Source organism: Dipodomys merriami, unplaced genomic scaffold (assembly GCF_024711535.1).
Source record: "Dipodomys merriami isolate MVZ:Mamm:240054 unplaced genomic scaffold, mDipMer1.0.p SCAF_545, whole genome shotgun sequence".
NCBI classification, from domain to species: Eukaryota; Metazoa; Chordata; class Mammalia; order Rodentia; family Heteromyidae; genus Dipodomys; species Dipodomys merriami.
This window is the reverse complement of record NW_027206119.1, coordinates 184,328-204,067: the sequence shown is the minus strand read 5'-3', so window position 1 is coordinate 204,067 and position 19,740 is coordinate 184,328. Positions and strand designations below refer to the sequence as shown.

Genomic DNA, 19,740 nt, shown 5'->3' with positions numbered 1-19,740 from the left:
GGTTACTTGTTTCCCCTCAAGCATGGAAGTTAGCATTAGTGTAAATAAAAGTGTTGTGTGGTATGCAAATATATACAAATGTATTAAATATGGTAGATTCAAGAGAGAACTCAAATAGTGTAATTCCTTAGAAAAGCAAGGGCAGAGTTCAACAAAATTAGCACCAGAAAGCAGGTACTTGAAAGGGGTAGAAGAGGGTCAAGGAGAGAGGGGTTCAGGAATGAAGAGAAGAGGGAAAGAATGCAGTCAAGAATTCAATGTATACCCTATAAAATTAAGAAACGCAAAAGGAGTGGGTTGGGAGAGAGAGGTGAGATTGTTGAAAGTGGTGACATTGCCAGGCATGGCGGCTCATGCCTGTAATCCTAGCTACTTAGGAAAGCCAACCTATGCAGGAAAGTCTATGAGACTCCTATCTCTAGTTAACCACCAGAAAACCAGAAGTGGCTCGAAGTTGTAGAGCTCTAGTCTTGAGCAAAAAGAACTCAGGAACAATGTACAGACCCAGAGTTCAACCCTCACCACACATACACAAGTTGTGACATTGATCAAGATGTTTGTATATCAACTGCTTTGTTAAATGGCAACTACTTTGTACACTGAAGATAATAAAATGAAAAAAACTTTAAAATGTCCTTATGTGCAAAATCATAAGTCATGCACCAACCCCCACCCTGAAGAACAAGAAGTGACCTTCCATCCAAATGTCTTTAAAATCTAACCCTTTCCTAAAAAGCTGGGTTTCATTTGATTTCCAGGACACTTTTGTTCTTTCTCTTTTTCTAAGAAAATGAGCTAGTGAAGCCAAAGGAAGAAAGTCCAAGGTAGGAGCCCAGAGAAAAGGCAAGTGTGTCATAGCATTTGCCTGGGTTGTTGGTTTTCAAAGGACAGAAACTAAGTCCTGGTGGGAAGAAATCTTCCTGCCTATGATGTTAATTCCCTTTGGTGAAAAGTTCTGTTGCTTAGATTCATCAGAGGGAAAAACAACACAGTATAGAAACAATGACCTCTGTCCTTACTCACAGCATTACCCCAACAGTCCTAACAACAATGACATGATTAAGTGGGTGCTCCCATATACCTGTGACTCTCCCTATTTCTCCTTCATTTAATTCTCATGGCAACCTTGTGTGGTAGTTATCATTACTCCCAAGTTTTTTTAGATGAGAAAACTGAAGCAAAGACATCACATATCCAAATAAGTATCCAATAAGTAAAAGAATCAGATTCCAAGCCTAATCCATGACCCAGATTCCATACCCTCACAGCATCTGCCACTTTGCGCAGGCTTGACTTGAAGCCCTCAAATGTGCCAGATTCAAGAAGATGAGGAGACAAAAGTTTCTATTCTTGTGAGGAAACACCAGAACAGGAGACCTGAAAGAAAGGAACTCCAGAATAAAAGAGAGGAAATGGAGGACTAGATCAAAATTTTAAACATCAGAGAGCAGGAAAGTACATGTGGACATGTATCTCCTGTAATACTAACTCTGTAAAGGCCCTTCCTTTGTAGATTCCAAGATCTGTTGCTCCCAACTGCTCTTTGCCCCAGGAAAGAATTACATGCATTTTTCTTATATCTATAGATAATTTGTCAACTTGGAAAACACTGAATTTTCCAAAATGGGGAGCAATTACATGCAGCCTTTTTCCTGAGGCTCCACTCAGGTTGGGGCTGTCTACAATTATCACCACTCCCAGGAAGAATCACCCTTGGTTAATGGCAGCTGTGGAGATTAACTCATTACCTACCCGGGACCAAATTCTATGACCGCTGTCAGCTAAAGAAACATATTTAAGACTACAGTACAGTCCTCCCGGTTCAAATTGGTACTGGCCAAGAATTTAAGTTGTATTCAAAAGACAACAAATTCAAACTAACGTTAGCAAATCAGAAAGAAAAGTATAATGGGTTGGGCTAAGTCCAGGCCTTGCAGATACAGCAGAACCATCCATACTATCTAAATCCATACTATCTAAAAATGGTCTTCTAACCTACTAGATAGACAAAGATTCTGTTGGACCCTAAATTGCCTCAGCTTGCTCCTCTTCCAGCAGAGGTTGGTTTGCATTCCTTCTGCCTCTTTATCACAATCAGTCTCCCTAACAGGTGTTCATCTGCTCAGCCTCTATCTGAACAGTTGCAGTGACACACTCACTACCTTGCCAAACACAAACATTTGTTAAAACATTATTTTGTATGTGTAAATAAAAGGCATCTCTTTGTCACCTATACTTTACCTTTAAATGATATAAATCTGTTCTTTTTCTTTCTATGCTTTCCAGTTACTTGTCCAGATTGCCATTACATCCATATTGGTTAAAGTTTAATCCAGAAGACCAAAACTGTTCAATTGCCTATTTCTCAAATGTGTCCCTTAACATCCTACGTTGGCAGATAGTCATGACTAATCAAGCTTGAAAGTTGTGCCCAGAATTGGGATGTCCATGTGGACATGCTTTTACTTAGTAGCATAGAAAACTTTAGCTTCTCAAGCCCCACGACTGGCAAAAAAAAAAAAAAAAAAAGAAAAAGAAAAAAGAAAACTTTAGCTTCAACTGGAGCTACTCTTTGCAGGTGGGCACTTTCACAGATAAGACTAAGTGAGCTTGGCAACAATGACAAAGCCTTTGTCTACAGTTACATCAGACTTTCTTGTTTCCCACACCCATCTTCCTGGAGAACATTTAGGAATGAAACAGCATATACATTTGCAGAATTATGTTCCAAGTTTTTATTCTATCTGCCTGACAGACCTATTACTTTGAGACAAAATAGGATGCTTTAAAAATACGATTTTTAATTGCTGTTTAGGCCTTAGTACTTTCCAGTTGTCACAGCAGTATTTGTGAGGTTTTACTTCTCCATATTACAGTATTCAGAACATATTTCTATAAAGACTCTAAGCAGTCATACCCAATATTGGATCTATTTTTTCACTAGTACATTTGAGAAGGTACTAGACCCATTCTACATGAAGCCTCTCAGCCATGTGTTAGGATATTACAGGCCAAACATTCTAGGCATAGGGGACATATTTCATGCTTCTCTTTGAAGGAACTTAGAATTCTGGTACTATATACTGTTCAAGTTTTTTAGTTGATACTACTTTATTTACTGAGAGATACCTAATTGTTTGTTCCCACTTCAGTAACTTAAAAGAGTAATGACTGAGGTAGCTGATGAGTCTTGAAAGACTGGTTGCTACTTCTTGTTCATCTTCATGTAGTAAGTATTGGAATTTGCCCTCTCACTGGAAAACATTGAGTGTGTCCATCTTTATCCAGGTCAAAGGCAAGTTTGTAGGCCTGGCATCTTAGCTGATGAATAACCATGTCTCTTCCTGAGTCATCTTCGATGACTGTTTTTCTTCTTTGTACTGAGGCATAGGTTATAAACATCAGAGTGCACAAGTCTAAGGAAGGCAGAATGACAGATGTCTGCATGTGTACTCCTGAGTAACCCTTATTCAGATCAGCATATAAAACATCCCAGAATGCACTGCTCCCTCCCACTCAGTGCCCCCTCAAAGGCAACCAGCATTCTCAAGTTGATTACTATAAATTGTTTATGCCTACTTTTAGAACGTTATATACATGAAATCTGTTTGTTTTTTGTGCCTACATTTTTTTCTGTTCAACCTTTTATCTAAGGGATATATTCATTTCAACCACTTCTTGACACAAACATTGCTCAGAGTGATCCTATGACAGCATCTCTACCTGTCCTGTTGCTATTTCCCTGTCCCTAAAGAACATGTACTTGTCTAGGACTCAGCCTTTCTTCATTTTAAGTTTTCCTGCTAAAGACAGAATGAGAGTAATAAATATATGGGGAATAATAGAGCTCACTAAATTCTTTCAGAAACTTCCATGGCATTGTTTCTCTCCTAGGTGGATAGAAGCCAGACCTCCTCCATGACATTTTGCTGCCACAATTCCACTCCCCACCACTAGCTCCCACTCTAGCAAGCTAGCCTACCTAAACCATTTTCATGGTAAGCCATTGCTTTGCATAGCAACCCTTTTTAGAGAGAGATTTGTTAGTTCCTCACAGGCAAGAAGTCTGACTCAGAATTCTGACAAGAGCTGTTAGCCAATTATTTGCTTTGATGATACTGAGGAATTTTGGTCACTTACGTATTTTGGATATTAGTCCTTTGTCAGAGAAATCGTTTTCAAATATTTTCTCCCATTTCTAGGCTGTCTCTTCATTCTGAATAATTATGGTAGTTCATTTTATGGTAGTTCATCATCTGGTAGTTCTACTTTTAGTTTCCTTTGCTGGGCAGAAGCTGCCTCATTTGATTTAATCACATTGGTCTATTCTTTCTTTTTTGTTTGTGCTGCTAGGGATATTGCCAAGTCATTGCTTTGAAGTGTTTCTGCTTTTTTGTTTTCTAGTAGTTTTATAGTTTCAGGTCTTACATTTAGATCCTTGATCCATTTTGAGTTTATTTTTGTATATGGTTTAGTTTTATTTCTACACATATTAATATCCAGTTTTTTCTAGAAATGTATTGAAAAAACACTTCTCCAATATACCTGGAAAACTAGCTCTTCAATGATCCCATCTTCTCATTTCTAGTGACTAGCATTCAACTTGACTGCTATGCGATAAACTTTCTTAGTCTCCTTATATGAGAACATGCACTAATAATTGTCTGTGTTGTTTATTTCAATTGACATAATCCCTTCCATTTCATTCTTGTTGCTTTTCTTTTTCAGACCTGGGGATTGAACCCAGGACGTTGTACTTGCTGGGCAAGTGCTTTGCCACAGAGCTATATCCAGTCCTAATTTCATCCTTTTCATGGCCGAATAATATCCCACAGTGTATAATGATCCATGTTCTTCATTACTGATTTGTTGGGAAACCCTGGTGAATTCGAGATCCCAGGTACTATGGTGTTATTATGAACAGTGCTATTGTGAATAAGTGTGGCAGTGCAAGTACTTTTGTTTCCTTTTAAATGAAATCCTACTCCCAGGAGTAGAATGGCTAACTCATATGGTTATATGAGATATATCTATCATATAGTTTATATTTTTTAGCTTTTTGAGGAATCTCCATACTTTTCCATGATCTACTAATTTACATCTCCATTTCCCTCCAACAGTATCATTTGTCTCTTCATCCCTATCAGAATTTTTCATTTTTGTCTTTGATTATGTCCATTCCAACTGGGATGGGATAATAACTCACTATGGTTTTGATTTGCATTTAATGATTAGTGATGTTGCACATTTTTTTTCATAAACTGGATGCCTGTTATATATTTTCTGAGAAATTTCTATTCAGACCAGTTGCCTGTTTTCTTTTTTATCTGCCTTTGTCAGGCAGGCTCTCTAACAAAGTGAAGTGAGGAAGTGTGGGAATCTGATTAGAGTAAGAACTGAGGATAGTAGGCAGGAAAACCTGCAGACTGGGTGTCCATTGGGCATCTACGGAAGAACAAGGAAGAAAGTTTGGATAGGAAAGCCCTCCATCTAAGCAGATGTCTCAGCTAGCCCTATCTCTGAATGCAAAGATTCCTCATGAAGGTCAATTTACTTAGAAGAAATGGGCCAGGCCATAGCAAACCAGCTATATTTTACCACTGGTTGATGCCCTGGAAAAGTGTGGATTTTAGCCAGATGTTGTATGTAGCTGGCACCTGTCATGGAACGGAACTGTTGAAGTGGTGGGGGCTGCCATGAAGAGACCTTTCCCAATAAACTAAAATAAGGAGGAAGCAATAGTATCTTGTCTCTTCTGAAAACCTTTTCCATATGACAAGTATCCAGTAACTTTTTCATAAATCCTGTTGGGAGAACCATTGGCAACATAATAGTATCAAGGGAGAAAAGACTGACTTTAAAAGACAAATTTCTAGATTTATACCTTGAATTTTTTTTTTAACAGTAAACACATTGAGAATCTAGTGCAGGTCTTTTATCAAAGAAATTAATTGATAGAATATGGACACCTTAGGCTTCAACAATCTACTCAGAAAATTGTTTATGAAAAATGGTCTTTCCTTGGCCTGAAAACAACTAGAAGAGTTTCTTTCCAGAAAGATTCACTATCCCCCACTTTCTGATTCTGATTTGTTTCCTGCCTAGCATATTATCCAGAGTATTTTAAGCGTCTTTGTATATAGGATGCTTAAGCAGATGTTTGCTACAACCATGCCCTTCCTGCCTTTGTTGTAACTTTTATTCCTAAAATGTTAGGGGTGATTAAAAACGGCTTCTTTATAAGCAAAGGTAAGTTAGTCATTGTGAACATACATTATAGGGCTTTGTTGGTTTTTTTCCTTCATTACTAGAATACTAATCTGAGAAGACTCATTCTGGTCAAGCATCTTTTTCTTCTCCATTACAAATTGGAGCAGATCAATTTATCAGCAAAGTTAATGGATACGATATTTAGAAGACATTCTCAAGGTTAGTTTTTGCTCCTGTGTCCTGTGAGTTTAAGGCAAATATATTTACACTGGTCTCACCATTCTCCCCTCTTTTCCCTGGGGGTACACTTAGGGTCAGTGTTTGTCCTTGTACCTACTTTGTGTTTCCTGGAAACATGTTAAATCAACCCTGAACCTGTATACTCTGACTTACTATTCCCTGATCACATTATAGATTTTTCTATTACATACTTTCCCCCATGCCATCTCTGATCCTTGAAATGCTATTTACAAAATGAAGCTCAAATGGCCTCTTAGCTACCACCCTCCACACTGTAAAAACAACAAAGTAACGATTTTTCTAAACCTTGAAGCATTTGGCTTGGCCATCTTAATGACATTTAGTAGAATGTTCTGTAATATAGTCATCTGTACTATGATTTGACTTTATGTATTTGAAGTTCCTTTAAGACAAAGGCAGTTTTAAGCTTGTCACAAACACTTAACCACAAACATCGTTACATTTATCATTTGATTTCTATATTGCAAACTACTTTCTAGATTTCCATTGGTGGGAATTTAGAAAAATATTGGTCAAACTTAATTAGTCTCATTAAATAAATATATTCTGATTTATGATAAATTATAAATCAATCATTTAGAGGCCTATTAGAGGCATGGCTCAAGTAGTAAAGTATCTGCCTAGTAAGTGTAAGGCCCTGAGTTCCAACTGCAGTTCTGTCAATACGAGAGAAAAACCAACAAAACAAAACAAAACAAAATGAAATAAAACAAAAAAACAGAGTGGAGGGGAAATTAAGATGGGGAGGTAGGGGAAGAAGCAGAAGATGGTGATAGATCTAAACACACTGTGGGCTGCAAAGAACTACAGAAGATAAAGACTAGATTTACTTTATAAATATTCTATAAGCTACTGTTTAAGAAAACAGAAGTTAACTAAGTGTGAAAATGTGTGAAAATATGATATGTATACAAACATAAATTTTCATGCCCTATGATCTTCTATGCAGCATTTAATTAATATTCAAATATAGTGGTTCAGCTAATAGTTCCCTAACAGTTATAGAAATTACTATTTGCAATATTTGAAAAGGTTTTTTCAAAGAATCTTTGAACTTTTGTGCTTTAACCTGTTTAGAAATCATCTGTCTCAAACACCTTACACAACTGTTAGACTTTATCACTGTATAAAAATGTACAGTGGTTTTATTGACATGTACATTCCAATATGTTTACAGCTGCAAGATAATGAGGCACACTCAGTATTGCACTTCATTAAAATTTCAGGCTCAAACTTAACCTAGAAGTTTAAATGAAACTGCATTTGTAATTTAGTAATTCATATACAGGACAAACATTGATATCTTTATATACAGTGTGATACTTATTACATTATATGCTGTCCTAACACAATTTTTTTAAATAACAGTCTAGGAAATAAACCAGAATATTCCTCTTTTTATCCCCACCCGTGATGCAATTGTACAGGAATACAAAAAGGCAGTATACAATAAACAATGATTATTTTTCTTTTTTGCTTGAAAGCCAGCATCATTCTAGTCCATGGGTATGGTGATTTTTTTAATATCAATTATCAATAAATGTCCAATGCTTCACAGGCCAATGACGGTAATGGCCACATGCAAACACCTCACAAGTTTGATGTCTTGGTTCAAAAGAAGATAAACCGAAATAATGGGGAAACTTTCCCTAGCAAGAATTATATACATGGTATTTGGCATTCTTCTTGCACTGTGAATGGTTCATTTTCATGGATGTAAAAGTGGTCCCATTCTTATCCTGAGCAGAGTTTAAATTTCACTGCATCCTCATGGTGGATGAAGGCAACTTCCCTCTCTATTGACAAAAGATCTTAATGTTCTAAAAAGTGTGAGCATTTCTGCAGACTCCACACCCAAGAGCAAACTCTTCCCCAGTGGGCGGATGAACAACATGGAGTGGACATTCCGTTCCTTCTAGCTGTTTGCCTTTGGGACCTGTATAAATTGTGAAGGAAACGAAGAGATATAATTTGAAACATGCATGCACATGCACACACACCTTTATATGTAAATTACTGATAAGTTACTACAGAAACAATATGTCTCATTATATAAATATAAAGCTAAAAGGTTATTTTTCTTTAAGCATGAAAGTAAAAACATTCATAAAAACTTTAGCAGAGGAAGTAACATGGTCCATTACTTACAGTGTCCTGATCAAAGAGAAACACTATGAGCTATTAGTAGATGACGGTGAGAAAATGACAGAAGTACAATATATGTGAAAATTGTTCAATAAAACCTGCTGAAAACTATTAAAAAAGAGAACATAGGAAGGGACCAACTGTAAAGTGTATTAAAATATAGTATAGATAGGGTAAATTTGATCGAAGTATATTATATGTAAAGATTACAATAAAACTCTTCTGAACAGTTAATTTATACTAATGAATTTACAAAATAGATATAAATTATTACACATATAATTTTATTTATTTATTTATTTATTTATTTATTTATTTATTTATTTATTTATTTATTTATTGGTCCGGTCGTGAGGCCTGAACTCTGGGCCTGGGTGCTGTCCCTCAACTCTTCAGCTCAAGGCTAGCACTCTACCACTTGAGCCACAGTGCCACTTCCGGCTTTTTTCTTTTTGCTTATGTGGTGCTGAGGAATCGAACCCAGGGCCACACGCATGCAAGGCAAGAACTCTACCACTGAGCCACCTTCCCAGCCCCTACACATATAATTTTAAAGCAGAGAAGTAAGCAAAAAAAGTCATGAAAATCCCTCTTTTACTCTGGGTGGTAGAACATGAACACTTTTCTTTAGGATTTTTTTCTTTTTAACAAATAGAAAAAAAGAAGTATAAGTAAATGAGGTTACATATCTACTCCCACTGCACACTGGCAAAATAGAAAGACTGATTATTGGTGTTATTCTAAAAAGTGTATGAAGGGGGGAGATTAGTACCTAAGTATAAATTAACCAGTTCAAAACTATGAACATTAAGATAGTATAAAATATAGCTGTCTGTTAGGAAGTAAAAATTTGCAGATAATAAAGAAACCAGGCTTTTAAAATGTTAATAACCTTGTACTTTTCTATTTTTTAAAAGATTTATTATGGTAACATGCTTCACGCCACATCAAATCATTAAAAAGGATTTATAACTTTTATAAATAAGGAAGAATTTTAGGATGTCAGAAATACAGGCTATGCTTACACTTAAATGTAGATTCCCTACTGGCCAGTAGGGAACAGCTCACCACTACTAGTTTTTTAAAATAAGAAACACAAATTCTGATTTTGCGTCAGAGAAAAATAGCATGAGATTCAATGGAGAATGAAATCTCTTTCAATTTACTTCTTCTGGATTTAAAATTTTGTCTGCCATAAAAGAAGGAAAGGATGAAGGGTAAAAGGTTAGAAAGTTTATAAAATGATTAGTCTGGTTCAGTATAAATGCCCAGTTAATGTTAGATATTACAGAGTAACATCAACCTGATGCCTGGTCTTGAGGAGTAAGAAGTACAGTCCATATAAGAATAATACCAATGCCTAGAGGAGATAGCTAAGCTCAGAAAGAGAAGTCAGCTGCTGCTTTGCACTAACAGGCACAAGAGCAGCAGTTGTGCTTCACTTCACAAATAAATGCAGGTACAGACCCAGAATGTGTCAACAAAGGAGGATAACTTGTAGGCTGGCTAGCATGTTAATTATCAAGTATATTTGCTGTCCTGTACCAACCTACACTGCACTCAATGACACATAAAGATCTGGTAAAAACCACTACTGTGGCTCTTATAAATTGCATTGCTTGGGTTAGTTCAGAAAAACAAACAAAAAATGGTATCATTTATTCCACAATTATTTCCTGAGTGCCTACCATGTAAATAAACCATGTTGTCAGGTACTTGAACTCAGGGCCTAGGCACTATCCCTGAGCTTTTTTGCTCAAGGCTGACACTCTACCACTCTGAGTCACTTCTGGTTTTCTGGTGGTTAATTGGAGATATGAATGTCATGGACTTTCCTGCTTGGGCTGGCTTTGAACCATGATTCTCAAATTTTAGCCTCCTGAGTAGCTAGAATTACAGGTGCCACTGGCACCCAGCTGAATATCCTTATGACACCTAAACATCAGTGTGATGTAGGAGCTGGGGTTTGGTAGAGCTCATAACTAGGATTAGTGCTCTTGTAAATAAGAACGTGGCTCTGTAGATCCCTTGTCCCTTATTCCATGTGAGGACACAGCAAAACGGTACTATATATGAACAAGAAAGTTAGGCCTTCGCGGGAGACTAAACCACCAGAACTTTGTCATTACATTTCCTAGCCTACAGAGCTACCTTATTAACGAAGCTCATAGCATTTGTTATACCAGCCAAAACAGATTAAGATAACCTAGTTCATTTTCTTAATTTTTTGCTCATCTTCACCCATATATTAAAACACAAAGCTAATAGGGTTGAGACTTTTAAAAATGATTATTCCTTTTGTCCTTATATGGTCATCTTCTCTTACTGATATTACTTTGGGTTCTCCTTTAATTTTATTCCAGTTCTCAATGAATGAGTCAGAGGAATCCATGAGTCCAGAACAGCAAATCTTCTAAATGGGCCAATTAGTCACTTTCTTTAGGCCTCAAATTTCCATTTGCGAACATGAAGATACTCCTACTTTGTAAAGATACTCCTACATTGTAAAAGTTATGTGTAAAAATGCTTAATATGTGTGAAAATTCTCAGAATCAATATCCACTCCTTCCTTCTGCCAATTCCTTAACTTTACTGCCTCCATTGTATGGTTCACAATTGTTTGAAGAACAAAGTCCTAATTGGGTCTGACTGGATCATATGTATGTACGGAAAACCTCTCTTTGCCTGATCCTTCTCACTGTGTTGTCCAGAATATTCGTTTCTTTGCTACCTTACTCAGTTTTCCCTCTTCAGAATATATTTTATTTCACTGGAAAAATCTGGATTTTCCCTGATGACAGATCTTGCCTCTAATTTTTCTTAACTGCAAATTGGTTATTGCCTTAGTTCCTCCGCTGTGGGAAGGCTTTAAGAAGCATGACTGACATTCTGGGTTTCTCATCTGTTTCCAGACCTTGACCTACAACCATTAAATAATCCACTTTCTTTGGAGCTCAAATCATCATGAATATGGCCTATTTTTCACTCTTTTCATTTGCTGATCTCTGCTTATTACCATATCCTTCTAATCCTGGCTTCCATTTCTGATCTAGACATCACTCTGAACATCCTGTCTTCACATCATTCTCAATTTGCTTCTTTCTAAGTTTTCTACTTTTATGTAAAACAGCAACCAAATAGTGAGGAAAATACTTTAATACACACACACACACACACACACACACACACACACACACACACACTTGAAGGGTTTAACACACACACAAAAAAAACCTTGAAAACCCTTGAAGGGCTTTTTTTTTTTTTTTCTTTAATGACAGAAACAAATGGCATAAAGTACCAATACTTAAAAAACATTCTAGCTATTTTAAATTTAAAATAGGTAATAAACACACACACACACACACACTTGAAGGGTTTAACACACACACACACACACACTTGAAGGGTTTAACACACACACAAAAAAACCCTTGAAAATCCTTGAAGAGCTTTTTTTTTCTTTAATGACAGAAGCAAATGGCATGAAGTACCAATACTTAAAAAACATTCTAGCTATTTTAAATTTAAAATAGTAATAATTTTTACAGGTATAAAAATCAAACTACTAAAACATTATAATCAGAAGTCATGTTACTTCCTTCTCTATCACCATATTACTCATTTTCCTCAATAATCAATTGACAAGAATATTTTCCCAGAATTTCTCTATGCAAATATGAGCAAATCAGTATATACAGTCTGCCTGCTGTTTATGGAGTCTATGTGGCTTTGACTAAGTATAGTAAAAGCAAACAAAATAAAGCGCAAGAATTATTAACTTCACCTGTACATCTCAGTTTATATGAAGAAGTTGCTAATCCTATGTTTTATCTTCAGGGTTTTTTGATCAGTCATGGGGCTTGAACTCCAGGCCTGAGTGCTGTCCCTCAGCTCTTCAGCTCAAGCCTAGCGCTCTATCACTTGAGCTACAGCACTACTTCCAGTTTTCTGGTGGTTTATTGGAGATAAGAGTTTCATGGCCTTTCCTGCCTGGGCTGGCTTTGAACCTTGATCCTCAGATCTCAGCCTCCTGAGTAACTAAGATTACAGGCATGAGCCACTGGCGCCCGGCTCAGTTTCTTGTTTTTTAAAATTTAATTTTATTGTAAAGGTGTTATACAGAGGGGTTACAGTTACATAAGTAAGGCAATGAGTACATTTCTTGTCAAATATTGTTACCCCCTCTCTCATTTTTCTCCGACTTTTCCTCCCCCTACACACAACTCCCTGCCCCCAAGTTGTAAAGTTCATTTCCAACATAATGTCTTGTGAGTATCGTTGCTACACTGGTTCACCCTTTGTCCTTTGTCTCACCATTTGGTTATTCATGTTCCCTCCCCCTAATCAGATAAACATATATGCAAGACACATGGTACCAAAATCAAAAACAGTGACAACAGGGGATAAATCAACGAGGAAAAAAAAACCAAAAGAAAAAAGAAATAACTTCACATAGTACTTTAACAACAACAACAAAACCTCTTATTTCCATATCTTGGAGTTCATTTTGATTAGCATCATTTTATATGGTCATATGTACACATAGATATTGAGCTACTGTGATCCTCTGCTAGGACTATTTGAGACATATACTAATTATTACAAATGAGGGAAACCATGGAGTCTATGTTTCTTTGGGTCTGGCTTACTTCACTTAATATGATTTTTCCCAAGTCTTTCCATTTCCTTATGAATGGGGCAATGTCATTCTTTCGATGGAAGCATGCTTCAGTTTTCTGCTTCATGTTTCTCTGCCCTTTAGTTCTGTGAAAATATGCTTTCCCAAAAGCAAAGTAAAAGTTAATGTATTTAATTTACATGACAGGAGAAAATTTTAGGTTTGTTGAAAGGTGGTGTATCTTTAGTGTAAGTTTGGAGGTGTTATGGAAAAAAATGACTCAAGCATCTGAACTCTAAGCATCCTGAATATTTTCACTTTTTCCTCAACTGTCTAAAAGGATCTATTATATTTTCATTTTCTCCTTTTTTTTTCTTTTTTTTTTAAACAAAGGCAATATAACATGTGTATCTATGTGTGTAATTTGTTAAAGTTTAAAAAATCTAAAGATCTTTCTACATTAGCACAAAGAAACTCAGTTTTATGGTACATAGATAGTTTTTGGTCTTAGCTACTTCCTTACTGCATACTAGTAATGCAAGGTTAGAGGTATTTATTCCCATTAATACTTCAGGCTAGTTTGAATTAGGTTGCCATCATTTGAAACAGAATTCTCATGTAATCTTTAAATAAAACCAAATACCACATAGATCATAATTGTGATATTTAAATATTGAGAACATACCTGCAGGACAATGTGGAAGTTCTTCCTTAGGAATGCTAGTCATTCTTTGAAAATCATCATGACAAGCATTACAGAAATGTGTTGTTCCAAAACAGAAAAAGACAGCCACTGAACAGCAGTAGCGACACTTATATTCCAAGAAGTCTGTTCCATGTTTGGGACACATCTATAGCAAAAGAAGAGACAAGGACAAGAGTATATTGAGCCAACTTCATCTGCTTTTATATAGTCATATAAATAACTCATTCTTTTATATTTTGAGAGTAGACAGATTTCTGAAAACTGATGGTCCATTTGTTAAAAATAAAAATCACGGGCTGGGATGGTGGCTCACCAATAGAGTGCTTGCCTTGCATGCAGAAGGCCCTGGGTTCCTCAGCACCACATAAGCAGGAAAAGCTGGAAGTGGTGCTGTGGCTCAAGTGGTAGAATGCTAGCCTTGAGCTGAAGAGCTAAGGAATAGCGCCCAGGCCCAGAGTTCAGGCCCCACAACTGACCAAAAATAAATAAATAAATAAATAAATAAAATTATTAGGTCTGAGAATGTGGCTCAGTGGTAGAGTGTTTGCCTTGCATGCATGCAGCCCCGGGTTCAATTCCTTAGTACCATATAAACAGAAAAAAAAGTCTTAAGTAGTGTGGTGGCTCGAGTGGTAGAGTGTTAGCCTTGAGCAAAAAGAAGCTCTGAGACAGTTCTCAGGCCCTGAGTTCAAGCCCCATGACAGGCAAAAAAATAAAATAATATCATTAATATATGGTTTTCCCCAAAAGGTCTGGACAATTCTAAAGTCCTAATTCCAACTCTGGTAAAAACCAATCTGACTAATATGCAATCTGCTTAATTTCCTTGTGAGTGCCAACTAATTGGTTAAACAAAAAAATTGATAATATTTTATCATTTCCCAATCTCACTGGTATACATGTGAAGATTTCATTAAAGAGAAAATATCGAAGTTTGACTATAGGATTAGTAAAAAAACGTAATGTTATTTGTTGTTTAAATGTGATCATTTCATAGAAGACTAAGTTTAAAATGAACACATCCAGAAGGAATAACACATAGGAAACAATAAACAAAAAATACATAGGAAACAATAGTTTGAAGAATTATACAAGGCTGAATAAATATCAGAAAACACCAAGGAGGAACTTGATTTTATCGGATATTATTACCTTAAGAGCACAGTTTTGACTTTTTAAAACTATCCTAATAAAAACATTCTGCCCACCTGAGCCCTGGACACATCAGAACAGGCGCCACAGATGAGCTCTCTGGGGTCGTAATCATCCCCTTGTCCAGCTTCAGCATCACAGCGAGCTTCCCCACCAAAATATGCCTATGGAGAGACCACAATTAGATGATATCAGGAAGAAAGAACGTGCTGGGGTGGGTATAATAAAAATTAACTCAACAGGATCTTAGAAATACTGTTGTCTACCATCCACTCCCTTCCAAATGCTATGTGAACAAACCCCTGTTTTGTTGACTATGTAATAATGTAGATCAGGATAAGAAATAGTTTAAAACTATCTCAATTCTGAAATGGAGTCATGCTGTCACAACATCATACTGTTAAAACACAATGATAGCAGCATTATAACATTCAAATGAGTATCACACAAAAGGTTCAACAGTAAAATACAAACTGTATCAAATTTGAGTAGTTTTTCTTATTTTTGAATATCAAACGACACATTCCTTTCTAATGAATAAAATATGCTATTAATTACAAAATTATAGTATTGTAGAACAAAAATATGCCTAATATAAATTATTAGTACAGCATTATTCTAAGTCCAGTGTGTAGGAGGGAGTTTAACTATCATGTGGTCACACAAGCATTATTTATTTATTTATTTAATTTTATTTTTTTTGGGTCCGGTTGTGGGGCCTGAACTCTGGGTCTGGGCGCTGTCCCTCAGCTCTTCAGTTCAAGGCTAGCGCTCTACCACTTGAGCCAGAGCGCCACTTCCGGCTTTTTTCTTTTTTGCTTATGTGGTACTGAGGAATCGAACCCAGGACCACTGAGCCACCTTCCCAGCCCCACACAAGCATTTTTTAATAAAAGAAAAACAACTGGGTGCTGGTGGCTCCTGTCTGTAATCCTATACTACTCAGGAGGCTGAGATCTGAGAATCATGGTTTGAAGCTAGCCCAGGCTAGAAAAGCCGAGATTCTTATCTCCAATTAACTACCAAGAAAGAAACAAACAACCTCCCCTCCCCCCAATAAAACCCCAAAAATTTGAGCTAGAAGTAGAGCTGTGGCTCAAGTGTATCTGCTATAGCCGTGAGCTCAGTGCCCAAACCCTGAGTTCAAGCCCTAAAATTGGCACAAACAAAACAAAAAAGGAAAAGAAAAGAAGAGAAAATTTTGTAATTCTATTCAGAATACTGTTCATACTTAAATCTACACTATATTCAGAAACTTAATAGTATTCAGTAAAGACACTTAAGAAAATGAAATTTCCATGATAGATGATTTACTTGTATTTGCTTAGGGCACAAAATAAATGAAGCCAAAAAATTGGGACAATTTCCATGCACATCATGTCCATACCCAAAAAGTGAAATCAAAATTTGGAATAAAGAAGCTGAGTCAATAAAAACCTATTATCTGTTCTAGAAAAACAGGTTAAAAGACAGGTTCCATTGATGTAGAGGTTATAAATGGTCATCTATCAGCTAAATCTGGCCCTACAAATATTTCAATTTATCTTGGGACCTAGTTGGTTATTCTAGCTATTTATGTTTTGGTAAGCCCCATTTGGCTTCCTAAACATTTGACAGTTACAATATCTGGTTATGATTCTTACCACAAATATGCAGAAATAATACTTGGTTAGTTGTATGCATACAAGTTTCACAAATGTATACTGTTGGTTTACCTTGCATGTATGTTATTTATTTGCCTTTATGGCTATCACCTACCTACTTAGCCTTATATTCTTATCTGTATTTTCTTTTTATTACATAGCAAGTCTCTGTATCTTTCATTCAATCATTAATTTACTTTTTATTCATTCTCTAATTACCTTGGTATTCTCAAGTAGAGAAAGAGAAATGAGAAAACAGTCTGTCTTCATAGAACTTCCCAAGGGGGAGGGCAAAGAGATACATAAACTAGTAATAACAGTGTAGGCTGCGTGCTATGATGGATGCCTGCAAAATAGCAAAACTGTGTATGAGGGTGGTTGACAGCAGGGAGCTGGGGGCACATTACAGAGGAGGTGAACTCCAAGCTGAATCTTGAAGTAGGAAATGATAGACTTGACCATATACATGTGTATGGAATAGGGGTGGCTAGAAAAGTAAACTGTGCAGTCGGAAGCAGAGAACATTCCAAGAAGAGCAACCTCCTGCACAGTGCCATAGAGCTTTCTGTGAGTCAACACTGAAATGTAGGCTGTCCAGAATGTTGTAGCACTGAGTAGAATGGAAGCATACTGGAGGATGAGACTGGAGAGATAAGGCTACAAGATTATAAGCAGAAGAATAAACTCAATTAGATTCAGGATCTAGAAATATGAACCCACTAATGGCAGTGTATGTATGTGAAAGGGATGGAACAGAGGTTTAGGGGTACCACCTAAGAGCTCAATAAGAAGGGTACTAGAATTACAAAAGAAAATAGAGTTGAAGCTATAATAGATAAAAAGATAACAGAAACTTAGAGACAGAATTGATAAAGCTTTATAAATAACGATCATAGATGTAGAGGGATTCAAGACTGATGAATATATTATGAGGCACGTGAACTTTGTAGTACTTGTGGGAAAAGAAGTAAGGGTAAAGGAAAAGTAACTGATAAAGTTGTATCTTTTGTACAGAACTACATGTTTTGGAAATGCCTAGGAAAAGAATACAAAACAAATTAAGGAAAAAAGTTCAACTTGAAGCATGATGCTTCAAGTTTCTTTTTCTCACATATAACTTCAACTTTACGTGTAATAATCTACAAAATACAATACAAACATTTCTTAAAACTTTAGTTCAATTTATAGCTTACCTTTCTGCATTTGTAGCAAACATAATATGCATATCTATTCATGGCATAGCCAGCTGGATCATTGTAAAACCTCACACCAGGAGTTGTGATGGCTTCACTCTTATGTAGACCTTCATATTCCAATCTCATTAAGGCTTTTCTTTTGACATCCTCATAGAGTTCTTTTATTGGATCAAGTAGGTCTTTTAATACTATATGGTTAATTTTGTTCTGAAAGACAAAAGGAAATGCTATAACAGAATCATTTATTAATTCCACAAACATTAAGTATGCACAAGTATACAGTCATGTTAACCTTTTCTCTATAAGATGCTACTAAATAATAATTCTGTAAATTCTTCACAAGCCCATGTTTTCCTAAGAGCATGGAAAATAAGGACAAATGAGATGAGACCATAAAAATTCCTTATTTTTAGCTTTACATTTCCTGAGTCTGAATGTCACACAATGTCTTAGCTGTTCTGGACTAAAGATTTCCTTGATTCCAAAATATGACACACTCATATTGTGTGTGGGGCTTTGGCTCTATGGAGATCATATAGTATTGTCAGGCGAATGAGATGAGCAGGTAGTTATTTTCTTCCCCACCTTCATGTATCTATTTCTAGGCTCAGAAATATGACTTTTCTCTGTGGTACAATATGTGGAGAAAAAAATACTGTTAAATTAATCTTTCTGATTACTCCTCAGTTTAAGCAATGATTGTGGTAACTCTTCTCATGATAAACACTTTATAGTAAGTAGCCTGCAAATATAAAGATTAAAAACAAACAGAAATCAATAGAAAAAAAGGACTAGAATATAGAGAAGGCATTGTTATATTCTTTATCATCAATATGTTATTAATCAAAAATAGCTCTCAAAAACAAGTTTCTACTTTTTGTAGAAATGTGCCCAAATGCCAAGCATTTCTCCTTATTTTAATTCACTCCAAAACAATCTCTTCTACTAATACTAAAGATCAAGCTTAAATTATTTTGCAAGGACAAGAGGATATTTGCTTCATTTTATTTATTTATGTTTTTAGTGTTCATCATATCAAGTGATACAACTCTCAGGAGATCTGAAAATGATGTTTATATCATTCAATATTACCAGCTTTTAATAGCAACTACAAAGACCTTTTAGTATTGTTACTACTTGGAGGGTAGAAACTGATGTGGGGAGGGACGGGGCGTGAGGACGTGTAAAAAGCAAATGGGAGGGCTGGGAAGGTAGCTCAGTGGTAGAGTGCTTGCCTTGCATGCATGAGACCCTGGATTCAATTCCTCAGCACCACATAAGCAGAAAAAGCTGGAAGTGGTGCTATGGCCCCAGTGGTAGAGCACTAGCCTTGAGCTGAGAGGTGAGGGACAGCGCCCAGGCCCTGAGTTCAGGCCCCATGACCGACCAAAAAAAACAGATGGGAAGACACCAAAAAATGATGATGCCTCTTTATCTTGAGAGATGGAATTAAAAGGAAAAGAGAAAGTAGGTAATTTCAGGTTATTTCCATACCTTGCAAATGGGACAAGATATAAATCCAAATGTTATCCTTGGACCAAGCCATCTGTTTTCCAAAACTCTCCGACAGCATTGTAAGTGGAATACATGACTACAGTCCAACTTTAAATAAATCAAAAAATAAGAAGGATGTAAGCAAATATAGAATTAATAAACACCTGATGGACTGGGAGACTTTTGTACAATGTAAAATGTTACTTAAGGCACATCAAGAGTAAAATCAAGAAATTCAGTGGAACAAAATTTCAGTACTGTGTTTTCACAGGTAGGAGATTATTACCTTCACCATCTCCTAATTTTTACCAC

General features: G+C 36.3%; 1 protein-coding gene across 10 annotated transcripts in view; it reads right to left on the bottom strand.

The window, feature by feature from the left end:
- Positions 1 to 7,580: 7,580 nt before the first annotated feature.
- The window catches only part of LOC138811651 (E3 ubiquitin-protein ligase MYCBP2-like), a 193,690-nt gene continuing 181,530 nt past the window's right edge, over positions 7,581 to 19,740 (bottom strand). For all 10 annotated transcript variants that reach the window (XM_069999343.1, XM_069999344.1, XM_069999350.1 and 7 more), the window contains 5 exons: positions 19,429 to 19,536; positions 17,932 to 18,141; positions 15,152 to 15,259; positions 13,923 to 14,088; positions 7,581 to 8,407 (listed from right to left, as the gene is read on the bottom strand). In XM_069999343.1, coding sequence (XP_069855444.1) covers positions 8,292 to 8,407; positions 13,923 to 14,088; positions 15,152 to 15,259; positions 17,932 to 18,141; positions 19,429 to 19,536 — 708 coding nt within the window. In that variant the 3' untranslated portion in view covers positions 7,581 to 8,291. The remainder of the gene's footprint in view (positions 8,408 to 13,922; positions 14,089 to 15,151; positions 15,260 to 17,931; positions 18,142 to 19,428; positions 19,537 to 19,740) is intronic.